Consider the following 23,363-nt stretch of genomic DNA (forward strand, 5'->3'; position numbering starts at 1 on the left):
TACAACACTATATCAGTTATGTAACTATCTTTACGATTCTATACCAATTAGTCATTAGTGCAGTGTTGATTGGGGCCACACTTGGTAGGGAGGACTGCGACAACTATTGGGAGATGACTAAAACCTAACCACCCAAAACTGAACCCTGAATCTATATTAGTCCAAAGGGTCAGACGGTAAAAAGGAAAGGAAAAAAAAAAAAAACCACTGTATATAAAAGAGGCCAGCCTTTCAAAGTTGGGCTTCCAACCTAGTCAAACACAATCCAACTCAAACTAAAACTCAAGAGAAATAAAACAAAGTCCGAAGAAATAAATCAATCAATAAATATAAAAATAAAAACCCCTAAATTAAGTTTCTCTCTCATCAGTTTTCAACTCGCCTGCCTTTTTTCTCTCTCTTCTTCGTTTTTGGTTCAGTAATCAAATACTACTCTACCAATCTCTCCTTCAATTTTCCAGACAATTATACTAGTACTACAAATTCCTCTCATAAAATCAATTTTACCCGCCAAAAAAGGTTTCATTTTTCTCGAATTTTTATTTTAATTTCCTAAATTTTCAACGTCTTCCTTCTTCCTCTTTTTTGAGTTTTTCCCTCTCTTTCTCTCTCCTCCTTCCTCTCACTTTCTCTCTCTAGGGTTTCCTCACCTCTCACTTTCTCTCTCCTCTTCCTTCAATGGCGGCTAATCTCTCTCTTTGTTTGTTTTCTCCATTGCAGGTACTTCGACCTTTGTTTCTCGCGCTTTCTTTGTCTTATGGATGATTGTTTGCCGATTTCCGGCGACATCGGCGGCGGAGGTGGTGGTGTGAAGCGAGCGATGGAGGTCGAGGTTGCGATTGACGGCGGCGGATGTGGTGGTGGTGGTGAGGTGGTGACGGTGAAGAGGAGGAAGAAGGAGGTTGTGGAGATGAAGAGAGTGGCGGAGATTGTGCTTGTGTTATCTGCTTTAGGAAGGATGAGAGCTGGAAGAGATCCGACGGTTGCGGAGAAGGCGATGATGGCGGAAGCTAGGGGTAAGGTTGTGTCTATGTGTGAGGAATTGGCTCCTAAAGATATTCTCCCTACCGAAGCTTTTGGTGCTGTGATTGAAGATTTAGGGCTTAATCGTTTGAAGGATCGAAATGTAGGGTTTCGCCCTCCGAAGATCTCGATTTCGGATAAGATTGCTCTTAGTAAGCGCAGGGTGAGGTTTTTATCAATTATTTTATTAATTTGAGTTTTGTTGGTTTTGTTTATTCTTGCTAGTGATTTATTCAAGTTTGCAATTGAATTAATGTTGTACATTTATGCTGAATTTGAGAAAGAAGGGAGTTACTTGTTTGTTTTATAGGTAAGAGGAAGACAATGTTGATCGTTTAAAATAGTTGAATCTATGTGACTAAAGCTTTGATTAAAGCAATAGGTTTAAATTTGATAAATTTCGTGTTTGCTCCATAGGGTGTTGTACTAGTACATTTGTGTGTAAATTTTCATTCTTTACGCTGATTATCTTTGCAATACCACACACAACTTATTGTTATTGTTGCATCTGCTTATTATTCCATCCGTTTCAAATTAAATGCCCCTGTTTGGCTTATGCCATTATTCACACACTCCACTGTGACCTTTGTTTGTGCATTATAGTTTATACATAAAATTAAATTTAGTCATGTAGGTAATTGTTAGAATCGTCTCAATATAGTTTTCAAGTATTGACTTATTATAATTTGATAATTTATGCTCGTTGATAATTAATGATATTATTAGTCAAAGTTTTGCTTTTGCAAATGTGCTAGTCAAATGTGACATAACTGTGACATTAAATGTCCTGTAAAACATGAGGTTTTAGAGATATTGATTGATTATACTTGTACTTATTAGAGATATGAAATATACTCAATATAGGAAAATATATTTGTGTGATATATTACCTTTTTCATATTTATATTGGGTAAATTAGAATATCTTTAGGATATTTACTTATTTCGGATTATCTTCTGGGGAAGTAAGGTGTTAGGATTGTTACCTAATCACCGAGATTGACTAGGTTATGTCTAGCCTAAATACTTGGTGATTTATTCAATAATATGAGAAGCCATACTCTTTACTCTTTACCCCAAACTTGTGAAAACTTATATTCAGGCATATTTTTCTCTACTTTTATTTTAAGTTGCATTTTGATTACCTCGTACCAAACGAGCCATTAGTTATGTTGAGTACTGAGGTCAGTCTGAGAGCTATTCGGCTTTAATATGTAGAGGTATTTACTTGTCTGCTTGGATCTGCTACGTCCCTGGAGTCTTGCACTTGTCATTAAAAGCTTTTATATGAAAAATCAACCTTGAGTCTTCAATCTGTGGTTGCTATTAGCTTTGCATGTTTGTTTGACATTGTACTTCTGAGTAGCATGTGCTGTTTTTTTTTCCTCAAAAAAAAAAAAAAAAAAAAAAAAAAAAGCATGTGTGTTTGATAGGAAAAATGATCATTGGTCTATGAAAAATACTACGGTTTTGGTTTTGGTTTTAGTTTTAGATTATGAAGGAGTAGGATTTTTTATTCAGGTCATGATAAGAATGCAACTGTCTTTTTGCTCATGTTGAGTAGTAGGCTGTGCTGGTAAATATAATTTGGAATTGCATGACATGGGATTTCTATTCTGTTTATATTGTTGATTTTTATTACTAATGCTATGTTCTTTGAGATAGCTCAATGACAATAGTTAAATCTGTCATGCATGCAAAGTTGCAGACTTATTTGCCCCGATCTGACTACTTTCTGTTCCTTTGATTGATATATATTGTAGATGGAAGAATCCAAGGCTTTTGCTGCACAGCCTGCTACATTTTCATCTCAGAGAGTGCAAACTGCTACTGGGGCTGTTGGTGAGAATCGTGGACCACCTTCTGCTGTCCGTGGGTTCCCTTCTGATAAAGTGGGTCATGTGCCTGTATCCACAGGAGCTTTTCAACCTCCTACTACTGTTGCTAGTGTTTCTTCTACAGCTTCTATGCCCGTGCGGAAACACCCTTCTGGCACTGAAGCTCGCCCTCCAGTTGTTTCTTCAGTTCCAAATAATATGGGAAGGGATCCAATGTCTGTGATGCCTCCTAGACTTGATAGAGCTCATATAAGACCTGACGTCAGACCGAATGGGCAATCTTTGCCTCATGTTCCAGGTTTGTTATTTACCGCTGCCCATCTATTCTGATAAAATTCAATTGTGTTTATACTCGTTTCCTTCTTTGTTAGCTGTGTTGAGTCATGATTGCATGATGAGCTAGTTGCCTAGTCAAACTGCTGCTATTGAATTGTTCTGAATGCTTTAAAATTTTTTGTTGGCTGTTAACATTTCTATAAAAATGCACAATATTAATCATTAGTTGCTGGAACTATAGGTGTAATAGATTATTTTCTATTGAGGCATCAGTTTTGATTAAGGCTTATGGGATTAAGGCTTTGATTGATTGATTGATTGATTGATTGATTGATTGATTGATTGATTGAGGCATCAGTTTTCATTTAGTTGCCTTTTACAGATGTATAATCTTAATAATTATGATATATATTTCATAAATGAATAATACTTATTTTCTTGAAGCACCATTCACCTGTTTAAATACTACTAGACATTGATTTAGAAAATAATTGAAAGTAGGATTGTCCATTGTATCATAATATACAATTTTCTGGGTGGGCAGTTGTTCGGGGTAAATATGGGTCTTACACCATTATATACCCTTGGTTTACTATGAGTCATATTATTGGTCAGGGGCATTACTCATACAAATGACGTCAAGTTTGTAAGATACGAAGAATTGCTTTATTTGATACTTCAGGAACGTGCACTATACAGCAATGTGTTATATTCATCCTGAGCGTACACGCAATTTTCTAGATATATTAGATTTTTATCTTAGTGTGTGTGTGTGTGTGTGTGTGTGTGTGTGTGTGTGCTTGAAATAGCCGATTAAGAAAGTATTTTTTTTTAATACATACAATCACTCTCCATGTAGAGAATATAGGTCCTTTTGTCCTTTTGTCCTGCTGGTACCTGATATGTACTCATACGATGAACTATAGTTTACAAGGTGCTTTAATTCTTAGAAAGGTTTTGTAAGTTTTGACACAATAATAGTACTAGAAACAAGCGCTGAAGTGCGTTTCTTCCTATAGCAGGGATTTAACATCAAATGGCAAACCTATAAATAAATCAACAACTTTTTGTTAAATATAGGCCCCACAGTTGTTGATATAATTACAAAATTGCTATTTTGATTGGACATTCTTGTTGATTTATTTATGGTTTTGCCACTTGATAAACGAATATTTGGCTCCCTTAGGCTTCATTGGGAAGTTCACAATTCATGTTGTTTATTTTTGAGACCTCACTGGCTCACTTTTTCTCTATTCAAACCTCATATTTTGTTTTTCTCATGTTATAATGATTATGCATACACTACTTTGTGCCTTTTACTCTGCTGTGCTAAAGCTTACCTTGTTAGTTTGCAACAATGCTCTAGATATCATTTGATTCATGGTGATATTTTTTTTATTTGTTATTTCCAGCATTCTCATTTAATTGTATAAGTGTTCATATGACACAGTTATAGATTATGTGAACCTCAATCTATTGTAGTCATTTAAGTACCATAATTAGTGTAGAGGTTGTAGAATAGCTGCAAACTTATACATATATACCTTCTATTTCTCAGTAAGCTCTGCAACTAATCAACATACGGTGAGGACTACTCCTGTACACCTGCGACCTCAACCTCCAATGCAGGTTAATGTTGGAACAAAGAATATGGTGCCAGCTCAACTGCCTGCAAGATCTGACATTAATGTCAGTTTAAGTGGTCCACCAATGACATCACAATCAGCTGTTGGTCACGTGCCAGGGCTCATCGTCAGTCACACAGCTCCTGGAGCTCTGCCTACTATGCATCACCCAGTTCAGGGTATGCCATTTGTTCATACTCCTGCTGTCAATCACCACCTTGAGGTATCTAGGATAGTGCAGAGGTTTCTGAACCCAAAGCCTCCTCCACGTTCTGTGTGGACTCCTCCTTCAAGGGATTATATGAACAGGGCATTATTATGTCAGTTCTGCAAGCTGGCTATCAACGAGGTTGAAAATATGGTGGTTTGTGATGCTTGTGAGAAGGGTTTCCATATGGGATGTCTTCAATCACACAATGCAAAAAGCATTCCTAGAGGAGAGTGGCATTGTCCTAGGTGCTTGACAATGAGCCATGGGAAACCGTTTCCTCCAAAATATGGCCGTGTTACCAGAAATATGAATGTACCAAAAGTCCTTTCAAACACAACTGGAGTTCAATTGCCTTCTGAGAGAAAGGCAGGATCCATGGTTGAGAAGGTGAATCAGCCAAATGCAGTTATTGACAGATTTCAAGATTTCAAAACACACTCTCAGATGAACCAACCAAATGCAATAGACAGAATCCAAGATTTTAAACCACACACTCAAGTGAATCAGCTAAACGCAACGACAAATGGAAGCCAAGATTCTAAAGCGCACTCTAAGGCTGTTAAAGTTATTGAACCATCGTCTGAGTCAATCCTGCGACGTGGGAGTGAGATTAATGGAAAGGATATATTGCAAGGCTTAAAGGAAGATGAACCTGGGTCAAATAATTGCTTAAACAACACAACAGAAAATGCAGTTGATCCCTCTTTATCAAAATCACGAGAACCTTCTAGTGATAAACCTTCCCTGCAGGTGAAATCTGAAATATCTTCTTCTGAAGATAGGTTGATGTCTGAGGCAGAGCCCAAATTTCCAGCCATACCTCAAGCAAATAACAGACTTAATGACTTACCAGCATCAAGCAATCAAAACAATGTTGATCAAAAAGTGTTAGATAGTGTTGAAATTTCACTACATCAAAACAGTGACAGCAATGGCGTTATTGATTCCCCCCAGTGTAACAATGATAATAATGATGAAAAAGATGATGTGCAGAAAAATCTAGTTGAGATGGAGAGGATTAGTGACCTTGCTGAGGAGTTTACTGACAATAATTCAGAGAGTTGCTTGCATAATGTTGACTGGGTTGGTGATGCAGATAGAGTCGTAGATGAAAATAAGTTTTTTCGGTCTTGTCGCATCAATGGAATGGTATATCAATTGCAGACTTATGTCCTTCTCCGTTCTAAAAATGGCAAATTGATACCTGTAAAGCTCCAGGTAAATGTTACCCACATCAACATCTGGATGCCATTTAGCTTCTTGTGTAGAATGCTATATTTTCTCAACTTTAAAAATATAAGGTTACATTTGATCCATAATATTCATACACCTATGTAGCTAAATCATGTTTTGGCTGTATAATGATGTTTTTATTATGCTTCAGGACATGTGGGAGGATATTCAAACTAGTTCGAAATGGCTTGTTGTCCATAGGTGTTACTTTCCTGATGACTTGCCAGAGGAGGTTGGCCGCCCGGGTGCTCCTCAAAACAATGAGGTGCATTTTTGTAAAAAAGAACCTATTTTATATAGATTTTTTTTTTTTTAATCATTTTCTCCTTTTGACTTTAAAAAGGTCATAGTAAGTCTGATATATAATTATACAACATCTAGAATGATGTTGGCCATTGCAACTTTGCAAGTGAGAAATTTGGATTATGACGGTGGATTTGTCATGTTTGTTTGTGGTAGGTCTATGAGTCTACTCATGATAGCAAGGTGCTGGCGGGTTTAGTTCAAGGCCCATGTGAAGTCCTTCCATTCAGGAAGTTTGGAGAAGAAGCTGAAAAAAGTGATCAAGGCTCTCCCATGAATGACCAGAAGCAGCCAGTTTTTATACGCAAGTATGTGTGTGTTTAGTTATTTATGGCTGTAAATGTTAAATTTGTGGCAACATAGGAATTATTGGATGTGTGTGATTTGTTTGTTGAGAAAGAGAGATTTTGTGCAAGGTTTACGTAACGGGGTACCTTTTTTTCTTCTTCTAGAGGTCAACCAAGGTTCGTCATAACAACTTTGTACAACCTGACTTATTTCTGGTGCAAACAAGTATCAGTTAACTGACTCTGTTGTGTTGTATTAAAAGAATAATGTTGGTAGTGTTTCCTGGTTGTAGGCATTCAAGTTTTCCTAATACTTATGAGCATAGATATGTGTTTTTTCATCATATGAGACATCTACCAATGAAGTACATGGATTATGTAATGTATACATTTATCTGTGTCATAATAGTTTTTTCCTGTATCGTACATATCCCCAAGACGAATTAAAATAGGAATGATGATTGGAATTTTTTTCCTGTATATGTTTTGTTTGAGAATTTTGAAGTGTTATGCTACATTTGTAATTATTTGCCTATGCCTTGCAGTTGGTTCTATGATGAGACAAGACGAGCTTTTTGCCCCAACGCTAGCTGATCTTGGATGTTGTTAAATGCTGTACTTGGTGATGCTTTCAGAACCTTTCGTGGCATACAGCTCATATGTCTTCAGGTAGGACGCTTTGTAATGGTTTTCTTTTGAATGAAGTTGTATTTGATTGTTTTTAGAGATTGGATAGCCTTTGTCTGTTGGGGAGAGGGGGGATGAGAGAGAGAGAGACTGAGTTTTATTAATTACAATTATATAAACATAAAAGAATATATAATTCCAGATAAAAGAACTTGTATAATTTTGATTTCCTTAAGAATTATTTAAATTGAATAACATTGTAAGTTTCACTATAATGAACATGAAAAAAGGACCGTAACTGAGAGTGCGCATCATGCTCTTGGCTGTAGCATCTGAGCTTCTTGTAAATTTGCAAAATATTAGTAACAGTCTGGACTCTGGGTGATGTCGTTAGGTAGTTTCTGAGTGTCTGAAGTGATTCCTTTTGTCAATTGGTTAGAAGAAGACAATCAGCATGCAGCACTGACTAGTTGTTTTAACCAACATGAGAAGCCTTAAAAAGTCAGTGCTCCATAAATTTAGAGCTGATTTGATTGTATTAATGTTAATTGCTGGTTATGTCATGGGAAAACTGCAAATCTGTTCATCAGTCAGACATTGTCTGAGAATACTTAAAAAATCCTGGAAATTCCTGTATGAAATTAGGGATTTTTTAAGGTTAGAATACACATGACGTAGTACAGAAATTAGCGAATGAGGTTACCAAAATCTATCTGTTCTTGTTTCAAATACTCAGTATTTATTTTGTCGAGTTATGTAAGTCTTTCTCATAATACTTTCCTCTCATGTCCAGGACTCCAGGTAAATTATTGCGGATGAAGTTCTCAGCCTATAGGGTAGTCTCTTTTCTCCTCTTTTGTACAATATGTAGCATTCCTGCGTTAATTTGCCCTGTATAACATTTCTTTCACAGCCCTTTAGATTAAGTTTGTACAGGGTTTGCCCTTAATTTTTGGGTGCCCAAGCATTTGATGAATTATGATATCCAAAGCCTTTTTTTTCTTTAAATTTGTGAGTTAAGTTTGGAGCTTCCAGTAAGTACATGATCATTTTCTGGCCATATAATTGACTCCGTCGTTTTTGGTTTTGTTGCTGTTATTGTGTTTTGATCCTTTGATTGTCATTGAAGCTGATCTTTTTTGTGGATAGTATGGGTGAATACTGGAAACGTACGTTATTCATTCGAAGTATTAGTCAATTTTTTACTGTATTTAAGATCCAAATTCGGAAAATAATTATAAACGCGAACTATTTATTTTTAATCACCATGACTTTCATGCACATCTAGTCCCAAGGAATCTGAGATGAGTTATATACTACATAGCCATGGCTATAATCAATGTATTGCATCAATTACAGGTTCTTTTTGTCTCTTCCCTTTCTCTGATGCATTTGTACGTTAGTTATCTAGAATATTTGTTTCTGTAATTTGTAAGTGATATAGCATGGTTCCCTCACTTTAGTATGTATATTGTATTTACTTCTTTAGATTGTACTCTGATCCGAAACATAGGCGGCATTTGTAAACTTCACACATGTACGTTGATTTAATTTGTAGACTTGCAGTTATTTGGTTAAATTTGTTTTTTTTTTTTTTGGTGAAAATTTTTGGTTAAATTTGTAGTAGTATACTTCGTGTTAAAAGTGAGATTATATATTAAAGTGACAATTTAGGGAGTGGGATTTCCTTACCTTTCCAGTTTTCCTCCACTTTTTTAAATTGTCTAGCCGGCTAACCCGAACGGGATTAACTCGTGAGGGGTTTCGACTTAGTAAAGCCCTTCATAAAAAAACATATTGAGGAAAATGATATGCTACAGAAATTAAAAAGATAATATACATGAAGTTAAAAGTTAAAAAAACCAAGTGTCAACTTAACACTAATTACTTTAGTTATATTTTTTTAAAATATCAACTTTCACAATTTTACTACAAGATAATTGAAAATATTGATTGTTGTTAGATTTCTACATTGATAAGCATATAACTATAAAATAAATGCAATTAATGAGCAAAGGAATTTCTATAGTTTGACTTAAAAATTGTTGTTATGGAATATATAGTTATATTTGTCTCGATATGTACTTTTTTTTTAAGGATGTCTCAATGTGTATTTAAATGTATGTAATTTTCATAATACTACTAATTAGTAATGTATTTAATTAAATTAAAGATATAAAAGGCCTCATTTAGATATTGAGCAGTCAAATCGTTACAATTTTTACAAAAAAGAATGAGTATGATAAAAGAATCAAATTCTAATAGCTTTGATCTTGGAAAATATGATAGCATTTATAATTGCTTGTAATTATATTAAGAAACAAATTGAAAAAGCTTCACCCCCATCTTATAGGCAAGGACCCTAAATTAGGGCAGAATGGTTGTGCATGTTCGAAACATTTCATCAATTGATGTCAAGATATTAGAAAATTATTGGTTTCCTAGACAAAGCTATGCCTTAGGATAAGTCATATTTCAACTGATTTATGTTTTGCAAAAGCATCAAACTTTAATGAAGTATTTGTCCTTTGTGACAGAGTTTTTATTGGTTGATGTAAAATTTGTTTCCTATGTCTCAGTTGACAACAATAGGTCATTCTTAATCTATGATTGAATCCAAAACCAAGAGTTTACTTCTAAATAATGGCCAAAGATGGTTGTCCTAGCTCTTGAAGATGTTTGAAAAGTCCGTGATTTTTTCCCCTACCATTTTGGTACGTAAGACAAAGGGTCTTAACGAGTTAAAAATTCTCACATGTTAATCCAGTCCGACATATATAAAACTAAGCACTTTGAGAGTGGTGGGAGTAGATGAGTAGTTTATGTGTTAAGTATTGGAGCTTATGGATGTGTATGATATGTACAATTTTCAAATCCATTCATCTTCAAATTTAGCATAAAAGATACTGTAAATGGTTTCCCTACTTTTATAGGTGAAGTTATGCATGATAGAAAAGTAAAGTAGATTAGAGTCAGGACTATTATAGGCAAATACAAAGTAATGTTACCCTATAATTAATTTGGTAAATGGTCATAAATTACAAGAATGATAATAAAGATTAAACTTTATGTCGGTCCATAGCTATGTAATTCCTTTCCTAACATATTATCTTCATAATTGTCATAATCTTTCGTTATCGCTTGAGAGATACTATTGAGTTGTAATAAAAAGTAGGCGCTTTTGTTGATGGATTTTTATTACCATGATAATCCGCAATAAATCTATGCTCATATGAGATTTTTACTAATAAATTTATACATAAAATCACTAATCACTCAATTTATAATTATTTACCAAATATGAGTCGATCATGAGAAAAAAATATACGTAATAGTAATTTTTTTTTATATATAAAAAGTTATGTCATTTTACCTCACCTGCTTTTAATCTTTCTCCTTCACCCGACATCTTCTAATTATTGCATCCCCTTTGGATACGGTGTAAACTTTGAATAAAACCACCCATGATGAAACCCATAAAGCTCACTTTGTCCCTGCCCTTAATCCAAAATATATATACATATATATATATATACATATATATATATATACATATATATATATATACATATATATATATACATATATATATATATACATATATATATATATATATATATATATATATATATATATATATATATAACTTTTTTGAAAAATCAACAAATAAACCACCAAACCTTAGTTAGAAATCTTAAACAAATGAGAGGGCACAAAGAATCACAAAATCATCTTTGATTTTTGGTGGAATAATACGTAAAGACTTTTGTGATGCTAACATAATTATTAAATTAACCATCTTTTTGACTATGTTTACCTAACTACATCTTTAATACGAAGTAGTTGCTTTAAACAATCGTCAAATGATATGGAAATTTATTCTCTACTACACGTTCTTCACTCGCATTGCTCCTAACAAAACCTTAACCCTTAATTATTCCCTAAAGGCCCTAATTCTTCATTAAAGTCATAACGCTTTCACGACTTTTTTTTTTTTTTTTTTTTTTTTTGACAAATGCTTTCACGACTTTATTCTAACTAGGTTAAAAGATTCATCATCAAGTTATTATCGATTCTAAGCTTCAATCTTAATGTCATTAGTCATTAGCTAGGTTTGTTGATTTAGTTACGATTTATTTTAGTCGGACTAATAATGTTATTTTCGCCTGTTTATGTGCAGTTTAAGTCTAATAAAATTCCTTCAAAAAAAAAGTCTATAAAATGTTATAAAAGTCATTAGAAACTTAGTATAGATTCTTAATTACAAGAAAAAAATTCAATATAAAAAAGGAAAAAATGATATATTTTATACTTCTTATAACAACCAAGTATTTTAAACCAAGGGCTCAACAATGCCAAAATTTAATAATATCTAATTATAAATCAAATACTCCCCATCAATTACTATTTAAATTTCATCCATTAATATAAGTACTTGCAGATTTGCTCACAAAAGATTCCTTTGTACCAACCTTTGAGTATTATTTTGACTAGAAATAATTAAAAATCACTCTTTTTGACTATAATTTGAAGACAAACACTTTTAGTTATTCAACCAACCATGAAATCAAAAGACTCCTTTTCCAATTAATTTTTATAATAGCTAATTAACCACCTTTTCTATCTTATACAGTAGTTCCATCCTCATCTACTCTTACGAAAATTGTAGTTTGCTCTACTAGATCAAATTTGAGATTTATATTATTTTTCTTAGCTATTTGAATTTGTACTTCATGAAAACATTGAAACACGTACGTTTTGTGATAGTAATTACTATTTTGTGTAATTTAAATTTGTGTTTTTATAGCAAAATGTGGAGTACTAAAGTGCGAGATAGTATTGCATCTTTTAGGTTTTGTTTAGTTCAACTTACTTTTACTTATTTCTGAAAAAATAAGTTCACATTAGATCAGATAAAAAAAATAAGTTCAGATCAGAACATCGTCTTATATGCAATTTTTTATCGCTAAATATCTTTAATTTAGTAGTAAAAAAGTTATGAAAATTACATATTAATAAAGTACACATTATTACGAATCTAACAATATCCCACTTGATATATTTTTTCTTACAGATTATCGTACACTTAAGGTCAAAGTTTAGTCAAATCAGACAATAAGATCATATAAGACAAGGCCAAATCAGATAAGATAAGTTTAAATCAGCAAAAATAAGGTGAAAATATTGGCTAGATGACTAAGGTAAGTAATAGATGTCCTTGTTTCTACCATTCCCTGACTAAGGGTCTTAATCTGGTCGAATAATTATTGTTTTAAAGCTTGGTTAGCTTTTGACTGCCCAAAGCTAGTAATTAACAACTAAAATTAGTTAATTATATTATAATCTTATCTTAGATCAAAAATCATTTTTAATGGTTTTTGCTTCTCATACAACAAGAGTTATTTATGATTTATTTACAAGTAATTTAATGGAGTGTTTAATTTGAAACGGAAGCAAGTCAATTGAGTGATGAATGTCATGATTTGAAAATGGGACCATATAAAATCATTAAGCAATATAAGAAGCTACTAATCGAATTGATTAGTTTTCTATGATTTGTTTACTTCAGTGTTTGCAATGACTAATCAAAGTATTAAGGCAATAGCAGAAATAAAACAATAAAAAAGAAAAAAAAAAGATTAAAGTAATTGGCAGACAGTTGAATCTTGCTTCAACTGGTTAAGCTATGTAATTAATGTATAATATCACCTCAAAAAGCGTTTAGTGTTTAAAATTGGGGTTAGTTGGTAGTTAAAGAAGTTAGAAACCAAAACGCTATCACGGCCTAGAGTCACGTGATCAGCCGATATTCACGGATTCTTTCTAAGGAATTAAGGACTACCGAAAGTGGGGAAGAATGATTAAATGGCTCTAGATTACTTATTAGTTATTGCCATGATTTACTTTGCAGTAAAGATGGTTATGGACCGTGTTATATTGTTTTGAAATTGAGTGGCTAGACACATCTTAACTCATGCCAAAATTGTGCCTCGAACATAACCTAGAGACACAACCTAGTGCCCGACATGGTGACATGTGTATTGTGCTTGTAATATAACTTGTTTTCTCATGGTAGATTGTGTCATGTCTCTAATAGGATGTTTGACCCATTATACAATAATGACTTTAATTTTGAGGGTGATTAATTACATACATCTGTAGGAATATTTATATATATATATTGACCGCTTGATAGTTGTTTAATTAATTTATTTTAGTATACAACGAAATTAATATGATGAATATCAACTAGTTAATTAATCGGACATTATTATTACAGTTGACATGTACATTATACCTCCTTTTGAAACTAGGGTTGCGATTCCTAAGAGGAACCGACCATTAGCTCTTTGAATGTAGTCTATCAATATGATACATGCATGCATGATAAGTTATTCTTTTAATTGTCATGTACAAATTGAATTAATTTTCAAAGATACCATATTTCATGAAATTGAATTGAATGGGGGGCACCCAAAAGTTAAGGGGAGGGACCTAGAAAAAGCATCAACCGGCAGCATCAGAAATAATTAACAAAGGCAAAACAGAAATTAGAAACCCTAGAGAAAAAGGCCAAACAATAAAGGATGAAGAATTAAAAAGGCACATTCTCATGGCCATAAAATCTAAAAAGTTTTCTTATTATAATTTAAATACATATATATAGATATATATTTGCATGGTCAGAAATAAGACTTTAACTGTTCTGTTAAAGCAAAAAAGAAAACATATTATTTCTTCCTTTTAAGCCAAGGTAAAAAGAGTAGAAGACATGCAATACAATAATACACCTTCCCAAAGCTGCAATGCTTGCCTTGCTTATTGGTCGAATATGATGCAATTCAGTCTTGGATTTGGACTTTTTTTTTTTTTTTGAATTCGTTTAATCGTGTTTGACTCAATTTATCTTGTCTGAAATTGAGTCTATTTTATTTTAACTTATATATAGTCTAAAAAAAAACCTATTTTATTTGAAATCAAATCATCTTAGTATTTGTGTCGATTTTGTTTAAAATTGTCTATATAAAAGTATATATTTTCTATATAAATTTACGCTAAACACAAATTCTTATATATATGTGGAAAGTCTTATGAGAATTACTTCATTTGTGATATATGGGTTACTCGGTTTGTGTTACAGGAATTAAAAAATAGATTGAGGTCGAAACTTGCTCTGATATATAAGATGGGGAAAATAATTATATTATTCTCAATGAGGCAAACGTATTTATAATACAAGCTACAAGCAGCTAGATACAACTAGACTAGACCAGGTACATGATAAGGATAATTAACAAATAGATTACAAAGCTAACAAACTAAAGTATATGCATATCTATCTTTATGTATAACAACTATAACAATAAGATAAAGTTAGATTCTGTCAACTCTTATCTCCAACAACTTCAGTGTTGTAAGGACTATTCTATAAGTGTTGTAAGGACTACTTTGTACTTTTACAAATAGCTAATCATATAGTGTGGCCATCCGCACATTAAACGTGTTGTATTTTAAATTATTTGAATATATTTACATAAATTAAGTCAAAATAAGATAAATTCAACGAAATCTTAGAGGCCACTAGGAGGCTAGCTAGGTATAGATTCAATTTCAAATCCAACTAAACATTTGGGGTTGGTAAAGCTCTTGTAAAACACTGCTAGTTGTATCCATATTGTGTAAGAGACTTTCAGATTAGTGGTAGTGGGAATGGTTCAAACTATCTGTCTGCCTAATTTAATACTACGTATATATGATTATATCGATGAGAATCGGAATTTGCAAAGGTGATGAGCTTTTTGCCTTTTTCATCCTGCATGCACCCGTATATTATTGCGAGTTATATTTTCACTAAGGAGTGGGTCAAAATGCATGATAGGTTGTATGTTATTTTACATTTATATTAAGATGAATTAAACGTAACAAGATCACCTATTCTTATAAACTATGTATAAGATCACCTATTCTTATAAATTGTGTACAAGATCATCTATTCTTGTAAACTCGATTTGTATGTATAAATCATCGAAAATAATAGAAGGTGATCGAATTACGTAAATATTGTCAAAATTCATGATAGTATTTATGACTAAAAATAAATTAATTTAGAATTATTCCAATGATAAAGAGGTCATAAATAATGAGAAATCAATGCATGGTAATTATCATGCAACTATGCAAGTAATTCATATAAGACAAATTATGAATTATTGCCACCATCGTATGAATTAATATCGCACATCCATATCACGTACTGTTATAATGATTCAAACTATACTACTCGTAATATACTACTATCAATATGACATTAATCTCAAACACATTAATTGGGTCTATTTTGTCTAGTTTACTCAATTTAAAATCAAGTATTTATTTGCTTTAACTCTTTAGTAGCTATTAGACATTAATATATGGTAGCTATTTGCATGCTGTATGCTTGTAATCAAATTAACCAAAACTAGACATTATTCCAAAAATTAAGCCAATTAATTTAATAGTCACGTTGGGATTTAACTCAATTTAGATATAAGTTCCAAAATTATTGCAATATATATTGCAATAATATAATATCCTTGGGATGTGACTCTACCTACTTAACTAAATCTTGATAATTGACCTATAATTTGATACGTAGACTTAGAATTTGGGCCTTAATATATATAAACAATAACATTTTAACATATAGCATTAATGCTTTCACAATCAGACAAAAATTAAAATTAATTAATTAGCCTAGAATCGTCTTTTTCTTTTAGCAAATGAAATCAAGCTAAACCTACGAGTCTACTGCGTTTCTAAGGATTGGTGAAAGGAGATTAGGAGAGCACAAAAGTCAGGAAAGTTATGTTGATTATGGTGAGAATTAAATTGCTGAAAACTAAGGGGGAACTCATGATTTGATTTGCACATTAATATATCGACCATCGCGTATTGCATATATGTTTTGATATACTACTCTTGCTTTTCTTTTTTATTATTTTCTCTTTAAACTTCAATGTTATGTTCTCCGATAGACGTTTTTCTCTATGAATCATCATACAATACAAAATGTAATTATAGTCTGATCTTAACTAGTACTTTTAATTCTTATGCAAACAATGAGTACTTGCATATAATTACACTGTATGTGGATGTCAACTAATTCAGTTGATTTAAAGCTAGCTTATGGGTAGTAGTCAAAACATTATATCAAATCTCATCTATATTATTGCCTTTTATGACTCTCTTAACCAAAAAAAAAAAAAAAAAAAAAAAAAAAAAAAAGTTTGCATGCGCTTGCTTCCCTTTTTAAAGGTTTATAAGTGTGAATTTGTGCATAATAAGTATATATATATATATACTCAAATTAAGTTCATTCATGAGTAATTAATAGAAGTAGCCAAGTAGCTAATAATTGATTTTTGTTTTTAAAGGGTATTCTTAGTTGATTATTGCTCAAGTGCATGCAGTAGCAATGGCTTATCTTTAACGTGTTTTTTCCCTTTAAAAGTTTTAAGTGAATGATTATCTCTCATTTTATTTTGTAAAGATAAAATCATGCTTCAACACAAATACATTGCCGACAGTATTGCATGGTTAACCCAATATTAATTAACCTAAATAAATTAATTATCACTTTATTAGCTAAATTATTGTGCAAATGATATCGCTAATGATCAAACTAAGTAGTTCTCTTTACTAGGATTTATAATTAATCTTGTTTATGAACACTCTAGTCTATAGAAATAATTACAAAAGAGGGTAAATTATGGTAATAATTTAGCACAATTGTAAACTAAAAAAAATAGAAGTGAAAAGCATATAATCATAGGTTATTATAAATATATGACATGTCCAATGAAATGGCTAGGATTAGGAGGTAAAATAGGGTAAATGATTGTGTCTTATTAAGTGAAAGTTATACAGTAGCATGGTCTCCCAAGAGGGTAGAACACTATGTAATTAGTGCTTGTCTAACTCTTTGAGGCATGACAGGTGGGATTTTAGGAAGATATACATCATACTTTTGCTAGTTTTAGATACTTGTACCAGACAAAATCACCATCTTCTTACTTTCACATTATTCATTTGTACAAAATCTATTGTACAATGTACATTATTCACTTAAAGTTAGGTGTTGACGACTGCGTATGCGACACATACATGCCCGAACACGCATATGAACATATGTTAAGTCTACGCCACCTAAACATTAGTACAGTAACTCCGACGATTTAATAGATTTAATTGTTACATATAATTTTATCTGCGTAATGAACATATGTATTATGAAAAGCCAATTAAATAAATGTTGGAACTTGTGTGTTGTATTATTTGTATACAACATATATATTCATTCCATCAAAAATTATAAATGTCAAATTGACAAAGATTGAAGTTGATAAATTTAGTTGTATACAATACGCTAAACGTGTATCATAAGTTAATTGTATAAGTTTATTTGTCGATACTGTTATATACAAGATCTATAATTGTCGCGCTGATAATATCAAACATGGTGGGAGAAATATTAACCCAAAAAGTTATGAGAGTGTTTCTCAAACATTGACTCTCAAACAATCAAATCGGCATCTATGAAACAAAACGCGTGAGGGAAGGTAATTAGAGACGACCGAGTAGTAAGGGACTTACTATTAATTTAATTTTTTGAATGGAGTTACTAATATAAGCTTAATTAGTATAATTAATAACATGACATGTTAAAATAATAACACCAAAATCCGCCGTCAATCTTGGCCTTCTATCTTTCTCCTTGACTTCTACCATGTGAATATGCCCCATATTATTAGATAACACTTTACTCATATCATTTGTTGATCAGAATAATAATTATGAATTATTTAGTAACCCCCATGGAAGTTAGGATATGTAATTATAATCAATATTTTAGTGTATTATTTTTTGAATTAGGTGATTACCATATCTATTAAGTAATATTTTAGTGTATTATTTAATTTATAGTTAGGATTTGGAGGTTGAAATAAATTATCTTTCATTTTTTATAATGTAACAAAAATGGCATGCAAATGTCAACTTGTTTTAATGATTATATTATTGAGGATAATTCCCATAACCTGAAATCAAATTCATGCAGTTTTGTCTGTACCATGTGGCTCTCTTTACACCAAATAAATAATTAGTTAGTGTGAGACAGTTTTACCAGCATCAGACGATAATTGCTCAACAAACAAACTACAAACCCCATACTATTCTAATATGCACACACATTAGTACCCCATGCGCAACATAAATACCCCAAAAGTAGTAACCCAAATGGCAAGCTTATCTTTATTTTTAATTTTTCTCCCACATATCAACTTTTTGACTCCTATAAATAGACCCAAACTACAGCACAAGTTTTCATTCTTACCTTCTATCATTCCCACACTCCTATTCCACGTTGTTTGGTTATTCATATATACTAATTTCTAGCCTTATTGTAACCACACTTCACATTTTATAGTTCAACAAAAAAAAATAACAATATATTTCACCCTCTTTCATTCATTGATCTTCAATTGTATAATTTTGAGAAATTTGACATTAGATTTGGTTGTAAACTCGATCGATCGGCCATGTCTCATAAAGGAGAGGATGTCATGGTTTCTAATATGAAGCTTGAGAAGATGTTGTGCATGAAAGGTGGCAAGGATCAAACCAGCTATGCAAATAATTCTCAAGCCCAGGTTTTATATCATTTCATTTTTCATATAATTAATTAAATCACACATATTTAAGTAAATAACGTTTGTTATTGCTATATCATTAGTAGATCAAGCATGATTATTAGATCCTTTAGATGTCAATTCATATTTTAAATTTTAATGATGATTATTTGGTTTAATTATCAGTAATCTTTGAGTTATTTGAAAAGATTTAAAAGAAAAAAATAAATTATAACGTTATTTTTACGTTGTATTCTTAGATTTTGTTATACCATAACTGATTCATTCATGTACTCCCAAAATACATCAATAGTAACGAAATTGATATTCTTTTATATATAGTTAGAGAGATTTAAGGAGTATTCCTTTGTCCCTCTTTACCTTTTCAAGTTTTGAACTTAAGTTACCGTATATTCACGTATCAAATCTTTCTTGTATACGTTACATTATATCTATTGTATTAAAATTTGCGCTTCTTTAAATAAATTGCAATAAAAACATTAATACTACCACCATTTCTTATTATTTGTAGCAAAGAGTATTGTTTGTAATATAAAAAAATTATTCATCTTGATTAATTAGTCACAAACATTATGCTAACACATGATTTTATTTGTTTTTTTTTTTAGGCACAACATGCAAAATCAATGTTGCACCTCCTAAGAGAGGCCCTAGACAGGGTGCAACTAGGACCACCAAGCACGCCCTTTGTGGTGGTTGACCTAGGATGTTCCTGTGGTTCCAACACCATCTACATCGTCGACGTGATGGTTAACCACATGGCGAAGCGGTACGAGGCCTCGGGTTACGAGCCACCCGAGTTCTCGGCCTTCTTTTCTGACCTCCCATCCAATGACTTTAACACCCTCTTTCAACTGCTTCCTAACTACTACCCCTATGATGGGGTGGGAGGTGGTAGCATGGAGGAGTGCTTGGCGGCTGATAAGCATCGATCCTACTTCGCTGCCGGGGTTCCCGGAAGCTTCTACCGTCGCCTTTTCCCGGCGAGGTCCATTGATGTTTTTCACTCCGCATTTTCCTTGCACTGGCTATCTCAGGTATATAACTTACCTATGTTTCCTAGAGAAAGTTTCTTGTTATTTTAGATTAAAATCGAGGCCTAACTTAAATTTTAATTTAAAAGTACTTCGTCTCTTTCTTAAAATGTTTGTGTTATTTTAACGGTGATTGTCTCATAAAAAAGTCAAAGTAGAATAACATCTACAGGCATAGGGAGAATAACATCTACAGGCGTAGGGAGTACGTAATACACACAGGGGTTAAGTTATAATGTGAAATGAATTTGATCATAAAGATTAATTATGTGCTCCGTTTAATCTATATTCTATAGAAGAGGGGAAAATGAGATACATGCCACCAGGAATAATTACTTTATGTTAGTATAACTGTAGCTTATACATTAAGCTAAAGTGAGCCATAACTTTGGGATAAGCCAATGACAATCTTTAAAATGTAGTTAGATACTGTAATACAGTAATTAGCACAGTTGAAATCAACAGTAATAGAATAAAAGGGAGATTTCAGTTATTTTTCATGTAAGTATCTTAGTTAAAAAAAGGGTAATAATAACTTTGTTTTTTTGTTTTAATTCAAACATCATTCGAAACAAGAGATTAGCTAAAATTATGTCTTTACTTATATATTAAAAAGCGTTCTTAAACATAATATGTGCCATAAAAATGTTTAATACAAGGTTTGAACACAAGAGCACTAAGAAATGAATTCATTTCCTTACCATCTTTGCTATCTTTTAATTGTGTTTTATCTTTAATTATAATATACTAAATACTTTGTATTAAACAACAATTTGAGAGCACTTATTTAGTTTCATAATTATTATTGCTCACTTTTATTTTAATTATATAGTTTATATTATATAGCTCAAATAATATTTATTGATATAATAAGTAAAATCCGGTGCATCGTTTGGGCCACACACTAATTTGCTATAATAAAAATACATTATTGTTTCGGTGTGGATTTAAAATTTAACATATATTTATGTTCGAATTTAATTGTCACCTTATTAGTGTTTCATTATATTAAATGGAGTAAATAATTAGTTTTTGCATGAAATATTGCAGATTCCAGAGAGTATATTAGACAAGAGGTCAAAGGCATACAACAAAGGAAGAATATTTATTCATGGATCAAATGAGATGATAGCAAATGCTTATAAAAAGCAATTCCAAACAGATTTGGCTGGATTCTTAAGGGCAAGAGCAGTTGAAATGAAGAAAGGTGGGTCCATGTTCCTTGTTTGCTTAGGAAGGACCTCAATGGACCCCACTGATCAAGGTGGGGCTGGCCTTCTCTTTGGGACCCACTTTCAAGATGCATGGAATGAACTTGTCCAAGAGGTAAATCTAATTACTAGTACAAAGTTTTAACTAAACTAGTTACTAGATTTTCATAACCATTGCATATTTGCATGCTATACAAAAATCATGATTATTATATGCAATTTTATTTCCTTATTATTATCAAAGAAACATGCAAATTATCTCTTTTTCTTTGGAATCATGCCTACCCTAACATCCCTTAAAAGCACAATTTGATCAAAATGGCAATTTTCTAGCTTTTGTTTGGGAAATTGAAAGGTTCATTGTATATTTGTATGTTGACTAAGAATAATGATAACTAAGGTTGTTAGAAGCATCAAGCAATTGACAATCATGAATGATGTTCTATATTAACGCATTTACAGCTATTATATGTTCTCGGATAATTTTATTGTGTTTTTACCTAATATAAGCTTCAATTCATTTGTTTATCTTATAATCATATTGTCGAATATTAACTATTACCTATGATTATATGATGGCATGTTTTTGTACAAGCTTTTTGGCAACTTGATCTGAGATTTGTTACTCAATTTATGTGATAACAATTCAACTAACGATATACATTTAAAACTTTAAACATAAAATCTTAAATATTTGTCGTATATACTGTCAGGATGCACATACTTTCAAGTGCACTAAAAATTTGTTCACAAAACTAGTTAATCTATGTGCAATACTTCTCAAATATTTTACTCATAATATAAATTTTGTTATTTCTGAGGGGGAGAGACAATAAATTACAATTGTCACACTCACACATATTACTTGTATTTTAACTTCATCAAAACATTTCTTACAATTTTACAGGGTCTCATAACTAGTGAAAAACGTGACAGCTTCAATATTCCAGTCTATGCACCAAGTTTACAAGACTTCAGGGAAGTAGTAGAAGCCAATGGCTCATTTGCCATAAACAAGCTAGAAGTGTTTAGGGGTGGAAGTCCCTTGGTAGTGAGTCACCCCGATGACCCGACCGAGGTAGGTCAAGCCTTTGCCAACAGCTGCCGGAGTGTTTGTGGGGTCCTTGTCGACGCTCACATAGGTGACAAGCTAGGCGATGAGCTCTTTCTAAGGGTGGAAAACCGAGCTACAAATCATGCAAATGAGCTACTAGAACAACTTCAGTTTTTCCACATTGTTGCCTCCCTTTCTTTTTGCTCAAACCAAAAATCAATGACTACTTTGACGAATATCTAATTAGTTCAAAAAAGGCAGTAGAAAGTGAGGTTTTAGGTGGGTCTTTGCTGACTGATGATCAAAGTCAAAAACTGTAGGTTTTAGTTAAGTTGATCTAATCTTGTGTATTCTTTGTTTGTTTACTTTTTTTTTTTTTTTTTTTTTTTCCTTTTGCCTTTATTGTTAGCCTTTTCAATCTACGTAGAGTATTTTTTTAAGATTATTAACCAAGTAAGAAAAAAAAAATTACATATGTTCATGTCAACTTTATGTGCAAAATCTACTTCGTATTATGCATTTCAGTGGACTTACAAGATTGTTATCCTAGTCATTTGGAGCTAAATTAACCTTATATGAGCAGCAAAATAGCCTTAAGTAGCTAGATATAGCTAAGTGCACTCGGGTGCATATGTGTCTAACGCAGGGTTAAGTTAGTAAATCCGGCTTGAGACGCGTTCAAAATTAGTTGTGTACAAAGTTGAGGATGCAAAATTCAAATACATATTGATTAGATTAACAATGGTGGACGATAAAGAATATTACATTCTAACACTCAATTTTGGGACTTAATTTATTGTTTATAACATAACATATCTTAAAATTACCTCCAATATTCTTGTAAGAGAAGTAGGATGCAAGTAGTGAGGCAAATGTCCTTTACCCTAGGTTTGATAAAAATAGATGTATGAGTAAACATAAACGTGATCTATTTAAATGATAGAGTTGAATTATG

At 32.2% G+C, this 23,363-nt stretch overlaps 2 protein-coding genes across 3 annotated transcripts; both read left to right on the forward strand.

Annotated features, from left to right (window-relative positions):
• On the forward strand, positions 1 to 8,545 carry LOC110720880. 2 transcript variants are annotated; one of them, XM_021899960.1, is made up of 8 exons: positions 1 to 519; positions 721 to 1,186; positions 2,786 to 3,158; positions 4,695 to 6,190; positions 6,357 to 6,470; positions 6,665 to 6,816; positions 7,341 to 7,464; positions 8,224 to 8,545. In XM_021899960.1, exons 2-7 carry the CDS (start codon positions 758 to 760, stop codon positions 7,387 to 7,389), a joined length of 2,613 nt encoding a protein of 870 aa, XP_021755652.1. In that variant the 5' UTR covers positions 1 to 519; positions 721 to 757; the 3' UTR covers positions 7,390 to 7,464; positions 8,224 to 8,545. The 2 variants fall into 2 exon arrangements, with proteins under 2 accessions (XP_021755652.1, XP_021755651.1); XM_021899959.1 differs by having other exon boundaries at positions 2 to 519; positions 8,216 to 8,545.
• A 10,039-nt stretch (positions 8,546 to 18,584) lies between these two features.
• Positions 18,585 to 23,069, forward strand: LOC110720881 (indole-3-acetate O-methyltransferase 1-like). The gene is made up of 4 exons (XM_021899961.1): positions 18,585 to 19,109; positions 19,718 to 20,146; positions 21,194 to 21,469; positions 22,262 to 23,069. The coding sequence occupies exons 1-4, from the start codon at positions 18,999 to 19,001 to the stop codon at positions 22,649 to 22,651; spliced, it is 1,206 nt and encodes a 401-aa protein (XP_021755653.1). The 5' UTR covers positions 18,585 to 18,998; the 3' UTR covers positions 22,652 to 23,069.
• The last annotated feature ends 294 nt before the right edge of the window (positions 23,070 to 23,363 follow it).

The sequence above is a fragment of the Chenopodium quinoa genome, unplaced genomic scaffold (genome assembly GCF_001683475.1).
Source record: "Chenopodium quinoa cultivar QQ74 unplaced genomic scaffold, ASM168347v1, whole genome shotgun sequence".
Lineage (NCBI taxonomy): Eukaryota > Viridiplantae > Streptophyta > Magnoliopsida > Caryophyllales > Amaranthaceae > Chenopodium > Chenopodium quinoa.